The sequence below is a fragment of the Melospiza melodia genome, chromosome 2, assembly GCF_035770615.1.
Source record: "Melospiza melodia melodia isolate bMelMel2 chromosome 2, bMelMel2.pri, whole genome shotgun sequence".
NCBI classification, from domain to species: Eukaryota; Metazoa; Chordata; class Aves; order Passeriformes; family Passerellidae; genus Melospiza; species Melospiza melodia.
The window spans coordinates 24,161,517-24,187,117 of record NC_086195.1 but is presented as its reverse complement, the minus strand read 5'-3'; the positions used below and the strand labels follow the sequence as shown (position 1 = coordinate 24,187,117).

General features: G+C 50.7%; 1 protein-coding gene across 1 annotated transcript in view; it reads right to left on the bottom strand.

Annotated features, from left to right (window-relative positions):
• Positions 1–23,597, bottom strand: part of CLPB (ClpB family mitochondrial disaggregase) — a 73,523-nt gene extending 49,926 nt beyond the window's left edge. The window contains exons 1-3 of the mRNA XM_063148052.1: positions 22,839–23,597; positions 21,940–21,991; positions 8,260–8,346 (exon numbers count right to left, since the gene is read on the bottom strand). Coding sequence (XP_063004122.1) covers positions 8,260–8,346; positions 21,940–21,991; positions 22,839–23,571 — 872 coding nt within the window. The 5' untranslated portion in view covers positions 23,572–23,597. The remainder of the gene's footprint in view (positions 1–8,259; positions 8,347–21,939; positions 21,992–22,838) is intronic.
• Positions 23,598–25,601: the final 2,004 nt, after the last annotated feature.

Here is a 25,601-nt window from a genome sequence, read left to right as displayed (position 1 = left end):
CTTAGGAGCATGGAAAAGGCACAGGGCACAAAATGTATCCTGAAATTCCTTCAGCAGCTCTAGGAAGGGCTGCTCAGCATGCCTAGCTCCACTACCACCTCTGCTTCAGAACCTGGACCTCTACCACTGCCCTCTATGGCTGCAGCAAAATGCAAAGCAAGGAAGGTCTGGCTGCAAGAAAAGCCCTGTGAGGCCAAGTGCGTGGCCTGGGACACCCAGAACAGATGTGGCCACAGGCCACCCACCCAGGCTCTCCCACCTTTGGTCACTAGGTAGGACAGACCCAACCTTAGTATCTGTGTGGCACTGAGCCATCTGTCAAAGACTGTGGAACAGAGGGAGATGCACCACATCCAGTCTTTCTAGTTGGGAAAGCTCCAGCACAGGTCACTGATCTGTGCAAAGTTGTTCTGGAAGATCCAGTGCTGGATTCCTCTGGAAACATCCTGCATCTCCAGTACTTGGTGTGACTGTGGTCAACCCAGTCATCAAGAGAACTGCATCAAAGACCTTGAAGAGGATGCCCCCATGAAAGCAGGAGGTGCAGGATGGAAAATGGTGGGGCAGGTTATGTCCTGCTGTTTTTATGGGACCTGTATTGACAACCTCTGGGCTACTAGAGATGGACATCTACCTACTGAACATCATAGAATCATGGAATCATGGCTTTTAAATCCCTCCAGGGATGGGGACTTCACCACTGCCCTGGGCAGCCACTGCCTTGGCAGTGACAGGGCTGGACAACTCCTTCAGGCAAGAAATTACATGCTTCAATGAAGCCTTTGTTGATCTTGCCCTAGCAGCTGGCTTGCTGTGATTCTTGCAATCAGGGTTTCCAGCATCCCACCAGGCAGCTAAGCCTCACAGATCACTCAAGTCTTTGGAAGTACAGGTTCTGATATGGCCAAACCACCCTTCTTGGACCCCATTCTCATGGCTATTACCACCAAAGAGATCCTTCAACTTCAATTTTAGCTCACAGGCTGTGATATACCTTCAGGTCCCTGACTGTGCCTCATTTTAAAGGAAATGATCCCTTGTCCCAGTGTAGGACTTTAATCCACAACATTGTGGCCCCTGAGCTACAGGTACTGAATTAATCATATGGTAAAATAGGATTTGTCATTTTGTGCATAACTCCATCCATCTGCTTTTTGTGCCCTCAGTGACTACACTGAAATAAGCTTTCTTCTTCCCACCTGCACTTCACATACTACCTCCATGTGCTCTCAGATACTCAGGAAGCCCTGTCCTTTTCATCCACTGCCTACATGTTCAGCATTCTTCTCTGGGAAGTGACCTTCTATGAGAAGTTGAGCTCAGAGGACCACAACTGCTAGATGCAAGGTGGTCTGAGAGTGGTGTAGCAGGTGATGGTGCTCTGCTCTCCCTGTGATTTACCCTCTGCACCATATTCCCTGTGGTAAGAAACATCTCCATAGCTCTTAGGATGGCTGGGAGACTCAAGTTTAATAATAAGCACTGATATCATCACTTCCTGGCAAAATCTGCTGTGCCAAAATACTGGCACTAATCTAATAACAACACATCACACATCCAGCTTTCCTTTCCAATCATCTTTCAATCACATCTCCTGCTTTTGGGATGTGCTGACCCCTCCAAGCACTTGTCCATCAGCTAGACTCAGCTATTAATTGCACCTATCCAATTTGCAGGTAAAGGGACATTCAAGCAAATTACCCTGTAGGAAAGGGTACAGCCCCATGAAAATGCAAAGGAACTGTACTCAGTGATGCAAAGCATGTGAATGTTCCTGGAAAAAAGGAAGGGACTTGCAAAATCAGGTGATTAAAGAGGCTCCAAGAGAGCTGGAGAGAGACTTTGGAAAGGGCCTGGAGTGACAGGACAAGGGGGAATGACTTCAAAGTGACAGAGGCAGGGTTAGATGGGATATTGGGAAGAAATTCTTCCATGAGAGAGTAGCAAGGCCCTGGCACAGGTTGCCCAGAGAAGCTGTGACTGCCTCAGTCCCTGGAAGTATTTGAGGCCTGGTTGGATGGGCCTTGGAGCAACCAGGTCTAGTGGAAGGTGTCCCTGTCCATGGCAGGGGGATTGGAATCAGATGAGCTTTAAGGCCCTTCCAAACCCAAACCATCCCACGATGAGTGAGTTTCAAATGAGGGATTCTCTGGCCCATACACTTTTTGTGGTTTGCCTCTTGCTGTGAGGCACTGGGGCAGAACAACACCCTACACCAGATCCTAGAAGGAGTGGGATGCCACTGTCCAGCTGGGCTGTTGCAGCTCCCTCCATAACTCACCTGGGTTCAACAGCCTCAACAAGCTGAGTTTTAATTTGCTGATCAAGTTTTGATTGGATTAGAGGCAGAGCCTATTCATCAGCATGAATATAAATCTAAATTGACCCTGGTGATGACTCAGAGGGCAATGCTGAGCTAGAGCTGGCTGGGCAGTTCGATCGATTGGGGAAAGTGCTTTCTGCTTGTAATGGCTGCACTAACATATTGTTCAATAAATAAATACATAAATACAATACAGGGGGTGGGGAAATCAATGCTGAGATGGTGGGAGGTGACTGGGGCTGCCTCAAGAGAGATGCTATGCCTGGACCACCGCCGGCAGCTGGGGTTGGTGAACCAAGAAGCCTGGTGATCCCCATGACCGTGTGTTATCAGCACAATGCAAACGCCCGGCTGGGCTTTGATCCGCGGCTGCCCTGAGCTCTGGCAGGAGCCACACAAAGAACATCCTTGCCTGGTTATATCTTAACTGTGCAAAATTCAGCCCAGCAGGAGGGCTGGGAGGAACTGTTGCTCAGATGAAGCTAAATGTGGATGTGTGCCTTCCCAGGAGCATGTTTACAGCTACCCATGGCACAGAGAGCCAGGCAGCCGCAGCAACCCCTTGTGCTGTGATGTGTTATTATTAACCCAGATGAAAATGACTGACTCCTCAAAAAGGAATAAAAAGGGACTATGGAATCCAAAAAAAGGGGAAAAATCTTGAAGGGTGGTAATTGTTATATTCTTCAGTTTTCTTTAGAGTGTGACATGGGTGAATCATGTTTCAGAGGCATGGTGAAGGCACACAAGGGAGTTGAGGAGGGTTAGCAGCCCTGCTCCCTGCCTGGAGCAGGCAGAAAATGTGAAGAGAAGCCATTTCTGTGGCTTGGAGAGGTGCAGGAACCTGCTAAATTGACAGCATCACATTGTGCCTGAGTTGCAAGATATCAGAGGGTGTTCATCCCTGAAAACAGAGATGCTCATGCCCCAGGGTCTGAGATGGGGGTGCTGCCAAGGCAGGGGTGTGAGTAACAGCTGCAGGAACAGCCAAGTGGTCACTGTTCATCAAAAACACCCAGACAGGAAGTGGCTGAAAGTCAATGCCCCAGTTTGTAGGATCAGGCCCTCCTAACATTCTGTCACCACAGCTGAAACCCACACCCAACTCCGCAGCTCTCTGACAGGTGACACATTGGGCCCTATCTTCTTCCAAAGGTACTCAGATATTTCTCCAGCTCCACTGCAGACAGCTCTGAATGACTTGCCTAAAGTGAAAGGAGTGAAGAAACCCCCATGGAACAGATGTATGTACCTAATATAGACAACAAGACTGCACCAGTTCATCATGTCACTGCCTGTAGACAGGGAACAGCTCCAGATCAGTCACCCTTCACCAATCTCAGAACAAACCCACTAGAAAATCACAGTGCATGAGGAATTGTCATTACCAATATAAAACAGCCACAGAGCATCTTCAATGCACATGTGGATGAGGCACAGCTCCCAGCAGTGCACATGGAGGCAAGGAACAAACTCCTTCCTGACTCCTCTCCCTAAGGAGGGCTGGAGCACTGGCCCAAGCCCTGCTGGTTCCATGGGAGAACCTTTGACCCACAGCTCTTTGATCTTCACAGAAAGGCAGAGAAGGAAAAGGAGAGCCAAGGCTCAGGGAGGAGTCACTTGGCATTGGTCATTCCCAGAAGAAAGGTGTTGAGAAGCAAAGGTGAAGAAATGCAAAGAGATGCAGACCTGAAGAGGAAGGCAGAAGAAGAAAGGGTGTGCAGGAAATAAAAGCTGCAAAAAGAAAATGAAGATGAGCAGATGATGTAGGGAAGAGTCAAGGGGAATTTGGAGGCTAAAGCCCCCAGTGAAACAGGAAGGCAAAGCTCAGCATGTCCTGGCAGTGCACTGTCAGAAATCTGTGCCCTGGGCTGATCCCACAGCATGGACAGCAGAGGAGGGGGCAATTCTGACCCTCTGTTCCTCTCAGGTGAGACCCTACATGCAGTGCTGCCTCCATCTCTGGGCCACCCAAAATCAGAAGGATGTGAAGCTGCTGGAGTGAGTCCAGAGGGGAACAAAATGATGTTCTGAGGGCTGGAGCACTTCTGTCCAATTAAAACATTGGTATTGCTGCTGCTGCTACTGTGAAAGCCTTTATGGAGACTTGCACAGGCTTGAACTGCACTTGAACTGCATTCTGAGAAAGGAATCCCTGTGAGTGCACCCAGGTGCTCCTCCCCACCACCTAAGCCATGCAGAAAACTCTGGAAGCCCTAAAATCACAGAATCACAGAACCATTTAGGTTGGAAAACCCCTTTGAGATCATTGAGTGCAACTGTTCCTCCAGCACTACCAAGGCCACCACTAAACTTTGTCCCCAGGTGCCACTTCCATAGGACTTTTAAATCCCTCCAGGGATGGTGACCCCACCACTGCACTGGGCAGTCTCTTCCAGGGTTTGACAATATTTTCAGGCTTGGAATTTTCCTTAATAGCCATCCTCAAGCTCCTATGGCACAATTTGAGGCCGTTTCCTTTTTTCCTCTGTCCCTTGTTACCTGGAAGAAGAGAGTGACCCCCATCTGGCTCCACCCACCTCTCAGGGAGTTTTACAGAGTGAGAAGGTCACTCCTGAGCCTCCTTTTCTCCAGGCTGAGACCCCCAGCTCCCCCAGCCACCCCTCATCAGACTCATGCTCATGCTCCAGCCTTCAGAATTTCTGCCCAGGGGTTGTGCCAATGTGGTTGAATGGGAGCAGAAGCAGGTTCCAGTGTTTTTCACAACTACTCAAACTTATCCCACTGGGACTCAGATTTTCCATGCTGCTCTGTGCATTAGTCTCCCCTACCACACAAGCAGTTCTCTGCCTCAGAGGAGGCAGAGGAGGCTGAGGAGATGACTTGATATTTCACTGTCACTTAATTTCTGTGGAAATGATAAAAATCGGAGTAGCTGATAACCAGATATAGAAAAGGTCACTATTCTACAGAATACAGCCATACAGCTAAAGTCCTACCTGCTTTGGGGTTTCATTTATGATAGCTTTATTGCTTATTTTAACAAATGCCCAAACCCCACAAAGCTCTGAGTATGCATTTAATTAAAGCTTAAATACTAAAATCATGACAATGCTATGGCAATTCCCACAGCAATGGGAATTACACATAAAACCTTCCTTTGCTGCTGTAAACATGGTCACAGCTGATGTGTCTTTAGCCCACAACCCAGTTACAACATGTATCATCATGGAGCCAAAATATTTGGACATTGTCTCATGTAAAAATGAAACCCTAAATATCTGTCTCCACTAGATCCACTACTGTATCTCCCCTCCCAGGCAGACACCAGTCTCCTCCAGACCTATCCATGGCAATATTGCAGAATGCTTCTTAATGCCTCCCCACATTTTAGATACAAGACATTTCCAAGAGGAAGAAGATGATCACTGTTTTGCTGTAAAAAGAAAAGATGGACCCCAAACTTGCCTTCCAGCATGCTGGATTTCATCTTGTAGCTGATGGCAACTGACAGAAATCATTAAAGCAGTGCCTCTGGAATTAAATTAAACAGATGGACTGGGGCTGTCTAATTGGAAGAGTGAGGGCTGTGGAAATTGGGAAACATGACAAAGCTAAAGGACAGGTCACAGAAATCTCCAGTGCACAGCGGAGACTGAAAACATCGTTCCTCTCTGAAAAACACCTTTGGAAAGGGGTTGAGGATGAAGGCTTCCTTTTTATTAGCTGAAAACACTCATCCCAGTTCCCAGCATGCCAGCCCTTCAAAACCATGCTGAGGAACCTGTGGAGGTATCATTAGCCATAAAATAGGAAGTGGTGAGAAAGCCAATAAGTTAAAATGGAATGACCTTGATCTTTTTGCAGGCAAGCAGTACCTGTAGGTCCTGTTCAGCTGGCTGCACCTCAGCCATCTCTGAGCCAGGGACAGCCCAGCTCACCTCTCCAGAGGTGCTGGCCTGAGGTGTGAAGGACCAAAAGTCATAACAACTTCAAATCCATCACATGAGGTGGATTACACAGGCAATTGGACAAGGGAGGATGGCTTCACACTGCCAGAGGACAGGGTTAGATTGAATATAGGGAAGTAATTCTACCTTGAGAGAGTGGTGAGGCTCAGGCACAGGTTGCCCAGAGAAGCTGTGGCAGCCCCATCCCTGAAAGTGTCCCAGACCAGGTTGGACTGGGCTTGGAGCAACCTGGTCTAGTGGAAGGTGCTCCTGCTCACAGCAGAAGGGTGGAAGTGGATGATCTTCAAGGTCCCTTCCAACCCATGATTCTGATTCTGAGATCAGCTGCTGTGGCTGGAGAAAGCAGATTTAGAGCACAACCTTTTACAGAGGACCACACTCTATAAACAAAACCATCCTGCATCCTTGTGCCTTTGACTCCTCCCTTCCCCATTACACCCTGGCCACAACATCTAGCTTCAGTTACACAGTTCACCCTGTGGACTAGGTCAATTAACAAACCATTTGTAAGAATTTCAAACTCTCTGTGGGTCATGCTCCAGCTCAATGCATTTCCCACTCTGCACTGTGAACATTTCAAGTCTAGAAACAGGACTGAGGGCCAAAACCTTGTCTGGCACAATGCCAGAGCTGTTACATAAGCAATAAGCTTTCATTTATGTTTGCCTCCAGAAAGGATAGAATCAGAATCACAAAGGTGGGAAAAGACCTTTAAGATCAAGTCCAACAGTATCTAATCACTCTTCTGCTATCTGGAGAAAAGTTATACTGAGCTTCAGGTATTCAAGGTCTTCTTAATTTTCACTTTAAGTCACTATTCATCTAAAATGTGGGAAAAATAAACAGAATTTGCCCAACACAGCCAAACCCTTTTTCTTTTGGCCAGGTACACAACAAAGACAGACGTGGTGATGACTCTGCCCTCTCAGAAGGGACCAGCCTGGAGTCCACACTTTTTTTGTCAAGATGTTTTCATTAGCATTTCCACTTGATTTTAGGCCTGATTTTAGGTAATTATTGTCCCATGAACAGCCTTTCTCCCTGTCTCCCCTTAGCCTTTGCAACTCGGGAAGTCCTGTTCTGCTTCACCAGTCACTTGGAATGGTCAACAGTCGTCACACTCTGCTGCTGACCATTGTCCACTGGGAAAGGTGGGAGGCTCCCAAGCCCATCCCTTCATGGGCAGGCAAATAACAGAGCCCGTTGCTGCTCGGACATCAAAGTTAAACAAACATTCACAAGCCCCCACCTCTGGGCCTGTTTTAAGGAGCTCCCTGAGGAGGTCACGACTTTCAGCTTGTCATAGCACACATCAAAGTTTGCACCACACACGAACTCAGCACATGGATTGGGATAGTGTCACCCGAGAGCGGATATTCAGCCTTTGTGCACTGCTTTAATCCTGTGTTTTCCCAAGTAATTAAGCTTTTTTGCTTATGAACTTGTGACTAAGTAAAGCATCCCTGAGAGGTTGTAACATCAAAGCTCATTCTCCCGTCTGTCCCACATTTTCCAAAATTGGATTTCTTTTTCTCTTTTTTTCCTTAAATAAAAAAAACCTAATTGAATTTAGTTGTAGACTGAATATATTTAGGAGTGTCTTTAAAAGGTTACAAGAAGCCAGAGTGATCATCATGGGAACTGTGGAGCAAGGGCACAGCATTCAGCCCCAGTGACACCATCCCCAGGGAGAAGATATGGGACAGGAGGGATTTTGGCTGGTGGGGTGCCCACCACAACAACATCCCACAGGTATGGGCTCATCCATGGCCAAAACCTGAGAGCTGGTGTGGAATGGCACCATCAGTCCAGCTGTCACATCCGCGGGACGGGGGAGCAGCCTGCCCTGATCTTTTACACCACATGCTAGGCACAAGGAGAGTGATAAGCTCCCTTGGGTTAAGCTTCACAACACATCCCAAACTTTATGAGGACCCTCTACAGAGCTCAGTGTGACTTTAGGAAAAGGTTGAAGTGAGTAATCATGATGTGAGATGCACATACCTGGAGTGCCTGCTGATAGCTGCCACCATGAGAGCCGTCCAGCCAAGCTTGTGCCTTGCATTCACATCTGTGCCTTCTTCCAACAACCTGGAAAGGGGAGAGATATGGTCAGGAAACAGATATGAAGAGAGCACCTCAGGCATTCTGGAGCTAATGAGGGAAAGCAGAATGTTTTACTGTGCAGGCACCTGCTCCAGCATGGCCCAGAAAAGACCCAACATGAAGTTGATTCAATAGTTCTCAAAGGTGACCAAACTTAAACAAACATTCAGGTGATGGCAATCCCACTCCTTTCAAAGGGTGCAATGCCAACATCTTGCTTTCTGTATTGTTTGTACATTTGTTTATTTATTCCGTTCAGTCTAATTTCTGAAGAACCAATCAGTAGCAAAACTGATAAACCCAATGACATTTGAATCCTTTGGCTGCAAAGCACCCATTAGGCTTCAGAAGCAGCTCAGTGGACCTCCAAAGCCCATGCCACCTGCAGACACTTCACAGTTTTCTCATACAGCATAAGAACAAATAAGACAACCCTTAAATATATTAGGAACCATACTATCCTCATGTCTCCAAAATTTTCTCAGCTTTTGCAAGATAATGGCAAGGGACAGATTTTGCAGCAGGTACTTTAGCTCAACCTATAACATGTGCTGAACCCAGGCAGTATGAAATGATAGTTCTCTCTGCATACCATAAGGAAGAAAGGAAGTTCAGAATTGAGACACAAATTTTACAGTGCTCAAGTTAAATGAGACAAACTCTAAACCCTGCATGTTCAAGCTATAGAATGAAAGAACGATTCACAGAAGGGTTTGTGCTAGAAGGTACCTTGAAGGCCATCTTGTTCCATCACTTCTGCCATAGGCATGGACACCTTCCATTAGACCAGGTTGCTCCAAGACCTGTCCAACCTGGCCTTGGACACTTCCAGGGAGGGGGCAGCCACAGCATCTCTGGGCAACCTGTGCCAGGGCCTCACCACCCTCTCAAGGAAGAACTTCTTTGCCATGTCTAATGTAGATCTCCCCTCTGTCAGTTTGAAGCCATTTTCCCTTGTCCTGCCACTTTCTGCCTGTGTAAAAGGTCCCTCCACACAACCAAATCCATGATTACAAACCCATTTTTCTTGCAGGAGCAAGGTGCTGCCAGTACCAAGACAGGGAAGCTGTGGGTCAGGCTTTAGAAAGCAGGGTGGACCATGCAAGAGTCAGCAGTTCTCTGCCCCTTGGTTTATCCCTCTCCCTTTTCACACATTAAGGCTTTTTCATCTTCCTTTCTGGGTGAGGCTGTCCCTGCACAGTGCATCCTCCACACAGGTATAACAGGGAAGAGCTGTCATTAAACTCCCTGCTGGGAGACACACAAGTGAACACAGCAGCCATGTTCCACCTGTGCAAGCAACACACTTGAAGTCTTAAAATTCTGCCCAGAATCTCAGGCAAGGAAGTCAAGGTCAGGTGTGAGTGCCTGCATGCACTGAACAAGTCAGATCAGCTCTTTAAGGACCTGGAGAGGTTCACATCAGAACTTAGACAGCCTTTCCAAATTCCTTACCCTTGGTCTGCTCTGGTGGCAATGCTCTCACTGGTTAACAGTGCTGGGATGGAATGAGTGAAAAGGAGGTAAACAAACCATATTCCTCTTCCTACAGTTGGGAAAAAAAAGGGAAAGCTGGTCCAGAGAACACTCACAGATATACCCAGGGTGTCTTGCCAACCTTCCTCCACCTCATTGGAAACCTCCACAGTAGTTTCACTAGAAACTTATCCCAAGGAACAAATACACTTACATACAGAGACACCTGGTGTGTTCAACCTGAATAAGAGAAGGCTCCAGGGAGAACTTAGAGCCTTTGCCAGTGCCTAAAGGGGCTCCAAAAGACCTGGAGAAGGGACTTTGGACAAGGGCCTGGAGTGACAGGACAAGAGGGAATGGCTTCCCATTGACAGAGGACAGGGTTAGATGGGATATCAGGAAGAAATTCTTGGATGTGAGGGTGGTGAGGCTGTGGCACAAGTTTCCCAAAGAAGCTGTGGCTGTCTTATCCCTGGGAGTGTCCAATACCAGGTTGGACAGGGCTTCTGGCAGCCTGGTCTAGTGGAAGCTGTCCCTGTCCATGGCAGAAAGGTTGGAACTAGATAGTCTTGGAGCTCCCTCCCAACCAAACCCCTCAGTGCTACGATACATGGTATGATAATCCTAAAGTTATTTCCAAGTAGCAATGCCTGAACTTTGGCTGGTATCTTGAGCACAGTTGAACACAGTTCACCCACTGACTGGACAAACCAGCCAGATAAACATCATGTGAATAAAAAGCCTGTATTCCTCTCCAGCTGAACTACTTGCCTTATTTGACAGAGAGTAGGGCTTGAGAGCCAACAGGCAGATGGCTTCAGCCAAGCCCTACACAGAAGCATGTTGGTGAACTCTTCTGACTGGAGTGGTGGTAGGATACACAGGGAATGGGTCTGGGTGGACAATCTCACCACCCTTTTTTTTACAGGAGTGGCCAGTGTTAGTGCTGTGGTTCTGGATGCTCTGAACTGTTCATCACACACTTGGACAGAAACCTAATAGCTGAAATACTAGAATCATAACTGGCAGCCTCCATTTGTAGCTCCCAACTGTGACTCAGGAGGCTGTGACCACTGTAAATTACCACAGCACCAACATGTTTGCTTTATGTTCTCTTTACCAGGGTTACAATTTAAAGTTCAGTGGTAATGAACTATCTGGCAGTCAACAACGGGACCTAGGTCCAAAGAAGTCTGATACTTGAAGAACAAATTTTCACACAGAATCCACTCCAGATCCAATTTTGATTTCCTTTTTCTATGTGGTTTAATACCTGAAGAACCACCCAGAAGTGTGAAGGAGAGCAGGGATGATTCACCTACAGCCTTATGGGGGTTTGGATCTACACAGCCCTGCATATGGCTAACATTGGTCAAGCTGCAGCCCCTGCACTATCCAGGGGCCCAGTAAACTCATCTGGGGAGGTGCACAAGAGCAGCCTTGGTGCCCTGCAGAGTATGGCACAGAATTATGGAATCATTTGGGTTGGAAAAGCCCCTCTGAGACCATTGAATCCAACCATTCCCCCAGCACTGCCAAGCTCACTACTAACCCACATCCCCAAGTGCTGCATCCACACATCTATTACATCCCTCCAGGGATGGGGATTCCACCACTGCCCTGGGCAGCCTGTGCCAGGGCTGGACAGCCCTTTCTATGAAGAATTTGTGAAATATCCTTATGCTTTCTCCTTCTGCCAGCACCACATCCCTGCAAGTGAATGCCAAGAGTGTGCTGCCAGTTCTGCAGTGCTGAGGAGCACTCTCAGACAACAGAATGCTGAAAGGAGAAATATCCCTGCGCAGCCCCACAGCTTTCCATCCTGGTGATGTGCCCAGACACACAGGGGAGAGCAGATTGCTATCTGCACAGATCAGCTCCCTTTGCAGCTCCCCTTACAGAGGTGTTTGCACTCACAACAGAGATAAGGTAGCCTGACTCAGACCCATGGCTGCTGCTGGTCACACTGTCACCTGCTCCAGCTGGAAGGACACTGCCTGCAGCAGAAATCCACACCACAGCTCCATCTGTGCCACCATGTGTGCCGTGCCCTCTGCACAGGCACAGGGAGCTGCTCCCTCAGCTGGAATACTGCATGCTCGCTGCCACTGAAGGAACAAACTCACACCCAGCTCCCCCAGACCCCAAGGAGCCATTCCCACCAGCACCAGAGCTCAGGATGCAATGGCAGACATCTTACTGTCTCCCCTGACTCACCTTAATTACTTCCAACAATCCTTTCCCAGATATTGTGATGCCAAATCCCCTTCCACCTGTCTCAGAGAGGTGTGGACCAACATGTCCAAGTCATTTCTGAATTTCATTGTATTTACTTGTCCATTTGGAAATCATTTGAAAGCAGGAACACTCACATCACCCCCTTCCTACATTGTGTCACTGTGACAGCCTAATAGCCACAGAAAATCCAGGAAATAAAGGCAGCTGGATGACAAGGGAGAGGGAGCCTGAAGAAAGAACCCAGAAGGGGCATGGTAACCCCAACACCAAAACTGCAGGTGAGAAGGCATCAGCTATGCCAGGATGGAGGCACACATCAGGCTGGGAGCTTCTGCCTGGCAATAAAAGCCTTAAAGCCCAACACCAACCACTGATTAATATCCCCAGCAGAGTTTAACTGATGTAATTTTGCAAAGCATCAGGCCCATTTGCACGTGACCGTGGTGTTTATATGATTTTACATTAAAGGGGCAGAGAGACCATCCTGGTCACCTGCCAGCCACTGGGTTGCTCTGCTGCAAAGAGTCTGTCTTAATTTCACCTGTCATGAGTTTTAACATTTCATGGGAGGGTTTGGACTGGAAATGACCTTGAAGATCATCCAGTTCCAATCCCACTGACACATCCTGGGACACCTTCCCCTAGACCAGTTTGCTCCAAGCCCCATCCAACCTGTCCTTGAACACTTCCAGGGATGGGGTAGCCATGTGAATGGATATTTCTTTCCCAGTTTCTTCCCTGCATTATGGCAGTGTGAAGTCAACCCCCTTCTCCTGTTACATTTGTTTTCTCATAAATAGGACTTGCAGTGTAACTCTTCAATATATCCCTTTGAGACAAAGGACAGGACATCAGCCCTTATTTCAAATAAAAAGATGATATTTTAAACTGAAAGATGAGAGATTTACATTAGACATTGGGAAGAAGTTCTTCCCTGTGAAGTTGGTGAGGCCCTGGCACAGGTTGCCCAGAGCAGCTGTGGCTGCCCCATCCCTGGAAGTGTCCAAAGTCAGGCTGGACGGGGCTTTGAGCAACCTGGTTTAGCGGGAGGTGTCCTTGTCCATGGCAAAGGGTTGGGACTAGATGATCTTTAAGGTCCCTTCCAACCAAAGCCATTCTACCATCCTGTGATTTTAGAATTCTCAAGACACTTTGGAGCCAGTGAAAAATACCTATGAGTACTGAAAGGCTTTTTTCTCTACAGACACACCGGAAGGACATACTGAATAATGAATTATCTTCATTCTTTAAAAAAAATAATGAAAGAGATCCTAGTCTGGCAGCCAAACCTGTTTAATCATCGTGCATCCAACAGGAAGGATGCTGGAGCCTCTCCTGTGGCATTAGGTTACAGGCTTGGAGCAAAGGTATTAGGATCAGTCAAGTAGTTTTCCATTCAGGAATCTAGATCATCATAAGCATCTGGAATGCCACATCACTGAGCCCAGCGAGGGAATTACTTGTATCATACCATCTACCATAATATGCATTGACATTTCATTTAGAAGTTGGACTGCTTTTTTTTTTTTTTTTTTGGTTAAATCATTGCAAGATGCTCAGCAACTTAACAGATTTTCAGACAACTGAACTTTATGTTCAGGGTCTTCAGGCCCACCATTTATTTCTTCTCCGCCTGATTTAATGATATGACAATCGATAAAGCCAAGACCACTGCTCAGATCCCAGACAGCCAAATGTATTTACCAGCAGGAGTATTTTATTTTAATTAAATAAAATTCTCTGATCAATGTTTAGGATGTTTATCCACATTTTAACCAAGTAAGATCCAGGACACTCCCCTCCTAAGGAGTTTCTCACATGGATACAGCTCTATTAGCGCCATTTCCAGTGTTTCTCAAATGACAAACTGTTCTTTGACTGCAGTGGTGGCACCAAGATGTCCCTTCCCCTGGCAGGAGTTGGACTGGATGACCTTTAAATGTCTCTTCCAACATGAACTCTTCTGGGATGCTGCAATTCAAGACCTGGTCAGGGGAAGAGCCCTGAACCAGAGCTGGTGCTGTTTGTGACTGGGGAAGTACTCATATTTAAGGGATTTCAATAATTATTTTTTTTGTAATGGTTTTAGGGCAGAAAGTTGACAGATGGCAGGGTTAGATTTAATATTAGGGAGAATTTTTTCCCTGTGAGTGTGGTAAGGCACTGGCACAGGCTGCCCAGGGAAGCCATGTCTGCCTCATCCCTTTAAGTGTTCAAGGACAAGCTGGATGGGGCTTGAAGCAACCTGGTCTAGTGGAAAGTGTCCCTGCCCATGGCAGGGGGTTGGAACTGGGCGAGCTTTAAGGTCGTTTCCAACCCAAACCACTCTGTGATTCCCTGACTCTATGAACATCCCTGTCTGCTGTGGAATTTGCTGAAGGAATCTGGGCAGAGCAGCACCTACTGCTTTGTGCATATGCCCTATTTTAGCCAAGCCAGCAGCTCCCAAGCTTTAGCACTTTGATCCCTGCAGAAGAGATAAAGAGCGCACATCGCAGCGATGAGCCTTCTCCCCCCCTGCCCCCGGACAGATGTGCCTTCTATTCACCCGTCACTGGGGTTCTGGGTGACTGACTCGGTGACACTGCTGAGCCCAGAGGGCATGTTTGAGTTTGTGCTCAGTGCTGGGAGCATGCCCAGCACTCCATCCTGACAGGTGGAGGAAGAGGAAGCTGGAAACTTGAACTTTTGCAACAACAATAGCTTCTGTTTCTGTCAGCCTCTTAGACATTTTCCCCAGCCCTGTCCCAATATGTCACTGTTTAACTGCAGAGTGTGGGACACCCTCAGATGTGCTCACCCTCTTGGGAACTGCTCTCTGCTTTGCAGAAGAAGGGGGGGAAGTAAAACATCCCAACTGAACAATATCTTGGAACATGAAAGCACAATCCCTGCTAGATTTTCCTGCCAGGGAAAGGATCTGCTTGGACAGGAGGACACAGTGAGCTGCTTGAAACCCTATAATGTGGCTGTTGTATTCTTGGAGAGAGCTCATTGCTGTCTCTCACCCCTCACCACCTTTGCAGGGCCAGAAACACACCAAGGTGCTCTGTGAAAACATGGAGCAGCACATTGTGGGGAAGGGAGGGAAGGTAAGGGGAAGGGAGAGAGGAACAGCATTTCTCTGCAGCTCTCAAGGCAGGAAAGCTGCTCCCAGGACACAGGGGTCCCTGGAGGAATCCTGGTAAGCCTAGCCCTGACAGCACAAACAGGCTAGGGGCCAAGGAGAAACTCCTGGAAACAAATTCTCAAAATCAAAGGGAAGCTCTTATAAATCCAAGTTTGAGGAGGTGAAGCCAACTCAAAGAGGAGAGCAGGTCTGGGAGCAGAGAGGGTGGGCACCATGGGTGAAGCACATGGAGTGGGAAAAGTCAAAGAGGTACAACCCAAGCATGAAAAGGCCAATACAGACATGTGAGTAGCTGTAGCTGCCCCATGCCTGTAAGTGTTCAAAACCATGTTGGACAGGGCATGGAGCAACTTGGATTAGTAGAAGATGTCCCTGTCCATGGCAGGGGGCTGGAAGTGGATGAGCTCAAAATCCCCTCCAACCCAAATCCTTCTGTGATTTGACAGGTGGCATCACCAGGTTTGGAAGGGCATGTGAAACCTTACATGGAACAGTCCCAATTCAGTCACCCCAATGCAACAACTGAGCTGTGTGCCAGAAAAATACCCTACCAGCCTTCAGCCTGCTCTGGCAGAGCCAGCAGTGTAAGTGGGAAATGAGCCATCACTGTTTGCAGAGGAATTTGAGCACAATACACTAATTTCTGACAATCCATTGCTACAGGAGGTGGCATGTGTTACCTGCTTGACTTACTGTGCACAGGGCTGAACCCACATATCAGACTCCCTCACATCCACCAACACTCACATTTATGTGCTGTGTAAGCAACATGCTTTTAACCTGCTACCTCACATCTTCCAAGGTGTCCCTTAGCTCCTGAGCTGTGAGGAAAGTGGAATAATTGTGGAATAATTGCTCCCCTGGTTGTACAGGCCACATCCATGCTGGTGGACTGCTGCTCCTCCAAACCCAGAGCTGCTCAGGAGGCTTTCCTGCACTCAGACCTGCTGATAAACATCTCCATAACTGGAATTAACCCTGTGATGGTTCCCAGGAGTATTCCAGGTGTGTTGGTGTCTGCTTCTAGAGAGAGGGAACTGGGATTTATGGGCTTTAAAGCTGTTTTGGACAGAAGAATGAGATCTCCTGTTGGTTTGGCACCGACTGCAGAGACACTGCTCTGTGACTCAGTGTGCAAACTCAAACAATCCTGGGAGGGCAAAATACACCAAGAAGCAGATCAAAAAGGGCAGTTTTCCAGCTATCTAGAATAGGAAAGCACAGCACAAATATGTCTCCCCCAATACTTCATTGCCAACATGAAGAAATCTGGGCTGTTGTATGTGCTCTGAACTCCAGCAGCCACAGGCCAGTTCAAACTCAATAATCAGTAACAAGACTTTCACTGAAACACCGTCCTGGAAAATCTGGTCATTTAGGAGAAAAGATTAAAGGGGACATTTACATGATAAACATATTGTTGTCCTAAAAATCCTAGGTGTCTGTAACTCAGATACAGAAAAATGCAGGCTCAACATCATATATAAGCATGGAGCAGTGGAAAAAAAATATAATTATAAATCATCTTCCAATCCTGTTTCCAACCTGCTCCCACTACCCCTGCTGAAGATGTCACAGCTGTTCAGGACTGAGATAAGGTACATGATGGCTAGTGGCCAGGAGCCAATGACATGACTCTTCTGCTCACCCTACAAAGCATTCAGGCAATTCAGGCACCCCTCAAGCCTCAGTCATGACACTCACAACTATGCTGTGAGAGAAGATGCTTCAACAGGTACAACATGGTTCCCATAAAGGCCCACCTCCTCCACACAGTGCCTTTCAATGATCTGATGTTCCAGGTAAACAAAGCCAGACACACTGCAGAGGGATTTTTTACCCAGTCTCTGAATTCTTGTAACGAACACTTGAGCAAGGAAGCAAACAAAATACTGGGGGGCTGTACCCCCAGTCCAGCCCCCAAACTGGAGAGAACTGAAAGGGTTATAGCTGGGAGAGACCTTAAAGCTCATCTTGTTTCTACTCCCTGCCATGAGCAGGAACACCTCCCACTGCCCTGTCCACCCTGGCCTTGAACACTTCCAGGGACAGGGATGGGGGAGATTTTGCTCAATGAGCTGTGCTGCTTACAAACAAGGGAGAAGAGACAAGCCCGGTCTGGAGGAGGCAGAACTGCCATGAGTCAGAGCCAAGATGAGTGGTGCTGCTTGAAAATTGAGAGATCACTGTTTGGGGCAATCAAGCCTGACTTAGCTGTTTCTGCATCTCCTCCAACTAAAAAATCAGCTTGGAGAGAGCAGTCTCAGCTGAAGCAACTGACATGGAGCTTCCTGCCCCACTGCCACGTCTGTCTGGATCCCTGTGAGAGCGGGAGAGCACCTGGTCAGCTCCAGATCTCATTACTAGACAGATCTGAGTGGCTGCCTGCTGTTAGGAATGAGGCTGATAACAGCCATCTGACACATGCTCTGTGTCTCCATGAGTCATAGCTGCACAGGGCTGAGAAAAACACTGCTCCATCATGCTTATCTGCTCAGGAAACTGCTGAAAGCCTGTGCTCTTGGGGTGGCTTACTAAGAAACAAAGCTGGAACACAAGGAATCAATGTTAATACTGAATATCAACACAAGTGGGAGTGAGGTGGGCATTTTTTTATGCCTTTGCTTCTTGCTTTCCCTCCAAATGCACAGAACAACTGAGGCTGAGGGAAATTAAACTATCTACATCATTTAGGTATTATATTTTGTGCTGGCTAACAGCATGAAGGGCTTGGTGGGAAGAGCTGGTTTGCCACATGCTCCAAAGGGGATGCTCTCAGAAGTTAGCACATTCTCTCAGGTCAATGAAGAATTCAGCCTGGTTCCCTGCATTCAACAAGTGGTTAGAGATGAGAAAACCTGGCTGGAAGCTCAGAGGAGCCAGAGATGGTAGAGGCAAGCCTACAGCAGAGGGCTGGATTCAGCCTGTGGATAGGCATTCTTCCCACAGCAATATAAATGTGTATTCCAGTGAGGTCTGTCTGCTATGCCTGAAAGGCCTGCTCCTTTTCAGAGTTAAAAATCACTGCTTGGAATAATCACAAAATCATGGAATGGTTTGGGTTGGGAGAAACCTGAAAGTTCAGCTAGTTCTAACCCCCCTCTGCCATGGGCAGGGACACCTTCCACTTGACCTGGTTGCTCCAAGCCCCATCCAACCTGGCCTTGATCACTTCCAGGGATGGGGCAGTCACAGCTTCTCTGGCCAGCCTGTGCCAGGGACTCCCCACCCTCACAGGGAAGAATTTCTTCCCAATATCCCATCTAACTCTGCCCTCCATCAGTTTGAAGCCATCCTCCCTTGCCCTGTCACTCCATGCCCTTGGAGTCCCTCTTCAGCCGTCATGGAGCCCCTTTAGGCACTGGCAGGGGCTTCCAGCTCTCTCAGGAGCCTTAAACACCCCAGCTCTCCCAGCCTGTCTCCAGAACAGAGGAGCTCCAGCCCTTGGAGCATCTCCATGGCCTCCTCTGGGCTCACTCCAGCAGCTCCACAGCCTTTTCATGATGAGGGCCCCAGAGCTAGAATCAGGTGGGATCTCATGATCTTCTTGGTACCGCTCACCCTCTCTCACACAGCCATTTTCCACACCTCAGACTAAGACTGTATTTCCTAGTAACTGTATTCTGGTGTTTTCATGTGCAGAGGGCCATGACCAGCTGCCAGCTGAAGGCACTGGGAAAAGATCAGCATCCCCCTTCAAACCAGCTTGAAGCTGGATAAGAAACACCACCCCAGGGGACAGACAATGCAGGCAGGGGACAGCAGTGTGGCAAGAGGACAGGTAATGTTCCATGGATGGCTGCCCAGCTGGATTGTCACACTCCCACCCTGTCAAAGCTCAGTCTGGACTTTACCCCTTGCAGGTGGAGGGAGCATTGAAGGCAAGACTGTTTGTGTTTCCTCTGTCAGCTCTGCAGCAGGTCTGGCAATCTTGGGCTGTGGAAGTTTGTTGTAAAGAGATTCATGGAATCAGACAGTGGTTGGGGTGGGAAGCACCTTTTGGAGATCACTGTGTCCAACCTTCTCCTTGAGCAGGTTCACCCAGAGCAGGCTGTAAAGGATTGTGTCCAAGTGGGGTTTGAATATCCCTGAGGAAGAAGATTCCACAGGCTCTCTAGGCAGGCTGTTCCAGTGCTCTGTCACACTCACAGCACAAAGTTCTTTCTCACATTGAGATGGAACTTCCTGTGCACCAGTTTCTCCTGATGCCTCTTGCCCCATTGCTGGGCCCTATGGAGCAGAACTGGTCAATCCTCTGACAACCTCCCTGCAGACACTGACAGACACAGATGAGTTCCCCTCTCAACTTGTGTCCTCTTGAGGCTGCACAGCCCCATCTCCCTCAGCCTTTGCTTGTAAGAGGGATGCTCCAGTCCCTTCATCGTGTTTGAGGCTGAAACTGCCTGCAGCAGGGCAAGTCATGATTTTTACCACTCATGCTTCTCACACAGGCAAAAAGCAGAGTTAGGCTAGTGGGAGGGCTGCCAGCGCCACAGGGAACAGGATGGGAAGGAAGGCCCAGGAGAGCCTTTGCAGAGGGATCTGGACAGGCTGGCTCCACGGGTTGAGGTCACCCTATGAGGTTTCAATAAGGCCAAGTGCTGGGTCCTGCACCTGGGTCACCACAACCCTGTGCAGAGATACAAGCTGAGAGCAGAGTGGCTGAAAGGGCACAGCAGGAAAGGCCCTGGGGGTGCTGGCTGACAGTGGCTGAACATAAGCCAGGTGTGGCAAGAATGCAAATGGTACCCTAACTTGTATCAGCTACAGTGTGGCCAGCAAGCCCAAGGCAGATCCTTGTTCCCTTGCACTGGGCAAGGCACCTCAAATCCTGTGTGCAGTGTGAGGCTCCTCGTGAGCAGAAAGACTTGGAGGTGCTGGATGGGTCCAGAGAAGGACAGTGAAGCTGCTCAAGGCTCTGGACCAAAGGGGCTCATGAGGAGAGGCTGAGGGAGGTGGGGGGACACCCTGGAGAAAAGGAGGTTCAGAGGGACCTTCTCACTCTGTACAGCTCTGTGGAAGGAGGGTGTAGCCAGATGAGGATCAGGCTATTCTCACAGGTAACAAATGACTGTATTGGAGGAAAAAACAGCCTCAAGTTGTGCTATGGGAGGTTTGGGTTGGATGTTTGGGAAAATTTCTTCATGGAAAATGTCATCAAGCCCTGGTGCAGGCTGCTCAGGGCAGTGGTGGAGTCCCCATCCCTGGAGGGATTGAACAGACATGCAGATGTGGCACTTGGGGACACAGCTTAGTGGTGGGCTTGGCAGTGCTGGGGGAATGGTTGGACTCAATGATCTCAGAGGGCTTTTCCAACCCAAGTGATTCTGTGATTCTGTGACAGAGCACAGAAACAAAGGGAGAAGCTGCAGACGTGCAGCCCAGCAGGATGGTGTACAGCCACCAGCCCTGCCCTGAGCAGCTGGAGCACAGAGCATCCCTCTTGCTGATCTGCCTGACCAGGCTCACAAATCACCCAGACATCCCTGAACAGCAGCTTCCTGCAATTACAAGCAGCAGAACACATGTGCCAATTAGCTGCACACCAATATCCTCTTTGGCCCTTGATCTAGGCCAGATCTCAGCCCTGGGGTGCAGCAGAGCCAGGTGCTTCATCCAAGATCCTGGAAACTGGATGGAACATCCCCTGGCTGCAGGCCAAGAGGGCTCTCCTCTCCCTGTCCTCTTCTGCATCCATCCTCTGCTTCTACACAGGGATGGCAGCTCCTACCTCCCCAGGGGCCTGTGCTGGGTGGGACATCTCAGCCAGAGACAGGAACACATGTGTGGTGTACACAGGAGAGCAGCAATGGCTCTTCCCATCCTACACAAGCTGCCAGGCTGCCAAAGGGTCTGCATTCTATACTGGCTGAGGACAGCACTTGGGAGACCTCTGGCATTATGAGACAGACCAGGTAGGAGTGCCAGGATCCCTTCAAGAAGCAGCTCCAAGGTTCTCACACTTCTCTTCCCACTTTAGGGCAGACTTGTTTTCCTCCCACAGTGCCAGAGCTTGTCCCCAGCATTGGGTGGAGCCATCACTGGAGCATGTCAGTGACATGGCACTGCTGCTCACAAACCATCCTGAGAACCTCTGAGTCCCTCCCTGGAGGTTTGGCTGCAGAAAGAACGTGCCTCCTGGGGACTACACATGCTGAGCCTGGCCCTTTGTTACCCCCTCGGGGAATATAACGCTGCCAGATGCACCTGAAAGGTGCCATGGCACCACCCCAGTGAGGCAGGCACACCCAACTGGGACAAAAAGCCTGCTGCCATGGGACAGGAGCTCTGGAGATGCTCCACTCCCTAACAGCTATGTCATTGGTCACACAACCACTCACCTCCCTGACTTCCTTGGCTGGGTAGAGCTCTCTCCTCTGCTCCTTGTGGGACCAAAGGCCCCTGGAGAACTGCTGGCTCAGGCTGAGGAACCCCCAAGGGCAGTTTGTTCAGAGACAGACCCCAAGAGATGAGCTTCTGCAGTGTGTACACCCACATCTGCACAGTATGGCCTCACACTGTCCTCTCTCAGCACAGGGATCTGCAATCCACCTCCTACCCAACAGGTAAGGGTGCTCCCCTTCTGTCCCCACCCACTCTGGATCTGAGAGGGTGAGGGGAGCATCCCATGGGGGCTGGGAGCAGCCAGCCCCTTCCTTCCCCGTGTGCTGACAGGTTTTTCCTGCCCTCCCAGCCCTTGGGACACTGCTTTCATGTCTCAGAACTCTGCTCACCTCTTGACTTCTGAAACGTTGTTAATCCTTGCAGCTTCCAGAAGAGCATCCTCTGAAATGCAGACAGAAGGGAGGAGGGAGTTAGCAGGGAGAACACACATGGGCACCCTAATCTGGAATGTGCAGGGGCTGCTGCTGCTGCTCAGAGCTCTCACTGACCACCCCAGTGAGCAAGAGCCCAATCCTGCCAGCAGGTTATCTAAAAGCTCCCCGCTGCCTTGGTGACTGAGTGCAGCCCCCAGCACACACCCTGAGAACAGCAGCAGCCATCCCAGGGCAGTGGGCACTGTCACCCCACGGTGTCAGCCTCAGCTAGAGGTTCCCAGACACCACAGAAGTGTTCCTACACAGAGTCAGAATGACACCCCCTGGCTAGAGAAGGGAAGAGCAGCATCCAGCTCTGGGAGATGGGATAAGGGACGGGTTGGGAGGGACCTAAAATGCTTATCTCATGTCACCTCTCTGCCACGAGAAGGGACTCTTTCCACCAGACCACGCTGCTCCCAGCCTTGTCCATGAACACTTCCAAGGGATGGGGCAGCCACAGCTTCTCTGGGCAACCTGTGCCAGGGCCTCACCAAACCTCACAGGCAAGAATTTCTTCCCAATATTCCATCTAAGCCTGCCCTCAGGGTTGGAAGAAACCAGTCAGTGGGAAACCATTCCCCCTTATCCTGTCTCTCCATACCCATGTCTAAAGTCTCTCCCTAGCTCTCTTGGAGCCCCTTTATGCACTAAAGCATTAAGGATAACCCTTGCCAGGTTACAGCCAGCAGGCAGGTTCCATCCCCAAGGAGGGACCCCACATCCCCTCCCAAAGGGCAGGGGACTCTCCAAAGGGACTCTCTGCTGCATCCCACGCCTCCCGCCCTGGGGCCGGCCCCAGCAGCGATAGTCACCCTTGGACAGGCGGTCCCGCAGGTAGCAGTAAGCCAGCGCAGCGATGAGGGCAGGCAGCCCTGCTCCCGGGGAGCAGCTCCCAGCTCCACTCTGACGCCCGCCGGGGTCTCCCGCATGACAGCAGCGCTGCTCTGCGCCCGAGGGCCATGGCGCCGGCTCTCTGAGGGATGCCATGCGGCTGGACGATGTTGCTGGCACAAGGCAGCCATTGCTGGCCGGGCGGGTGGCAGGTGGCCGGGGTGTCTGCAGTGCGGCCAGGCCTGGAACAGGCAGCCCTGGCCTCTCCGCTGCGGTGCTGCCCTTTAGGCCTGGTCCATTACCTAAGGGAGAGCCCCCGGGCACCGGCCCCATTGGCAAAGTGGGGCCTGACGGAGCAGCCACCGGAGAGCCCCCGGGCACCGGCCCCATTGGCAAAGTGGGGCCTGACGGAGCAGCCACCGGAGAGCCCCCGGGCACCGGCCCCGCTACCGGGGGTTCGCCCCCCAGGCTCCCCTGTCGCCCCCTGCAGGCAGCGGTCCGCCATGACAGCCTCGCGCCTGAGGTCGGAGCGAGCCCACGGCGCCCCCTGGCGGCCAATACCGGGAGCAGCCGCAGCCGGGCGCCCCCGGCCCCCTCAGCCCCGGCCGCCGCCGCAGTCCCGTAGGTCGCACGTGACGGCGACCACCATGGCCGCGCTCGGAGGAGCCGCGCCAGCCCCTGCGGCAGCGGCCACAACGCCAGAGACGCCAGCATAGCTCCCTCGCTCCTCCCGCTGCGCCACTCGCACCTTACCCCCCCCCGTCGCTGAGGCCGGTGGACAAGATGGCGGCTTGCCGGCCGGCGGAGCTTGATGAAGACAGCGGCGCAAGGCGTGCCGGGAGATGTAGTCCCCACCACACCCTGCGGCGCGCTTATCCGCCGCGGCGGACTACAACCCCCAGGAGGCACCGCGGCGCGGCCTTCCCGGGGCATGCCGGGAAGCCGGCGTCTGCTGCGGGACACGCAGGGGAGTAGTGGCGGGCGGGCTCCGGCAGGGGGCGCAGCGCGGGTCGGGGCAGGGCGCTCGGGCGCGTGCCTGTGTGACGCAGTGGGGTCGCGCGCGCGGGGGCGGGCACGGACGGACGGACAGACAGACAGACAGACGCCAAACACCCATGGGCACTCACATGGACACTCGTGCACACGCGTTTATTCACACGCGGGGCGCACACAAACGCGTGCACTGGCGCGCACGCACAGGGGCGTTTCTGCGTGCACAAATGCAGTGCCACACCTGCGCACACCTGCAGGCACGCGTGCTCTCCTGTGCACGCATCCCCTGGGCAGCGGGGCACACGCGTGTGCAGCGCCTGTACCCCCAGGCAAGGCTTCATGTGGTGCTATGAATGAATCCTGGGCATCTGCTGCGGGCTGGGCTCAGCGCAGATGCCTCTGGGGGACGCCTGTGTGGGTACATCTGTGTGTGAGTGCCTTCCCGCCCAGGATTTGCCACCAGCAATTCCCATTCTACCCATTTCCTCCTGTTTCACCCCAATTCCCTCAATTTCCCATTATCCCAGCAGCTGTTTGCCCAGTTGGCCGTCCCACCAGCACTCCAGCGCTTCTACGGGGTCTGACAAACTTCTGGATTAAACAGAGCTGGTAAGAAGATGCATTTTAGGGATTTGATAAAAAAAAAAAAATTAGAAGACTTGGTTTTATTGCCTGAATTACTGATTTCTGCATTTAGCTCTGCACACTCCAAATACTGATTTCTGCATCTGCTCCTTGCAGATGTGGGATGGTTGAGCAGGAATAAGGATTGGGACCCAGAGATCTGAGAAAGAACCAGGAATGTGGGAGAGGAAGGTGTCAGAAATGGGCATTTCTGCACCCTGACTGGGGCCAGCAGGACTGGGAGTTGTTACAGAAAGCCCAGTGCTCCCAGTTCCCCAGTCCACTTCCCCTAGCTCCATCAGCTCAGTGCTCCCACTTCCCCAGCCCAGCTCCATTAGCTCAGTGCCCCTAGTTTCCCAACTCCTTTAGCCCAGTGCTGGTAGTTCCCCAGCCTAGTTCTTACTGCCAGATCAGCCCACAGCTCCCCGTTCCCCAGCCCAGCTTCCCCACACTGAGTGTTTGCTGCCCTTGCTCAGTTGCTCAGTCCAGTTCGTCCAGCTCTGATAGCCCAGTTCCCCCGGGTACCCAGCCCAGTCTCTCCAGCTCCTCCCACCTTGCTCTCCAGCTCAGCTCAACAGCTTCTCCAGCCCAGCTCCCCCATTCCCCCAGCCTGTCCTCCCTATGCCATGGCTTCCATGCCATCTGTGTTCCAGACTAGGAATGGCATGTGGTGCCACATGGCTGGACTTGCTGGGAATGTGGGTGCTCCCGCTTCCAGTGGCAGGAGTGCTGGGGCTGGGAAGGGCTATAGTATGATGGCTTTCACCTTTCTGCTTCCCTGGATACAGGGAAAGGCCAGGCTTTCATAGCAGAGCTGGCAGAAAGGGCAAGGAGAGAAGGATGAGGGGAGAGGGTCCCCCTGCACCAGCCACAGCACCCAACCATCTACTGTGGGTGTCCACTTCCAGTGGGATAGGATGCCAGGGATTCCCTTGGCTCCTTTTCCCAAGTGAGGATGCTGGGAGCAGTGCTGTGGCACAGTGAGCCCTGTGGTGCCAGGTTCCTGTCTTCTCACAGGTGCTGAGCATGGTGACATCTCTGTGCTCTCCTATCCCTCCGGCTATGGCATCCCTGGGAAGGGCCTCATCCTGGATAAGGAGCTCGGTCCCACATTCCTGGCTTTGCTT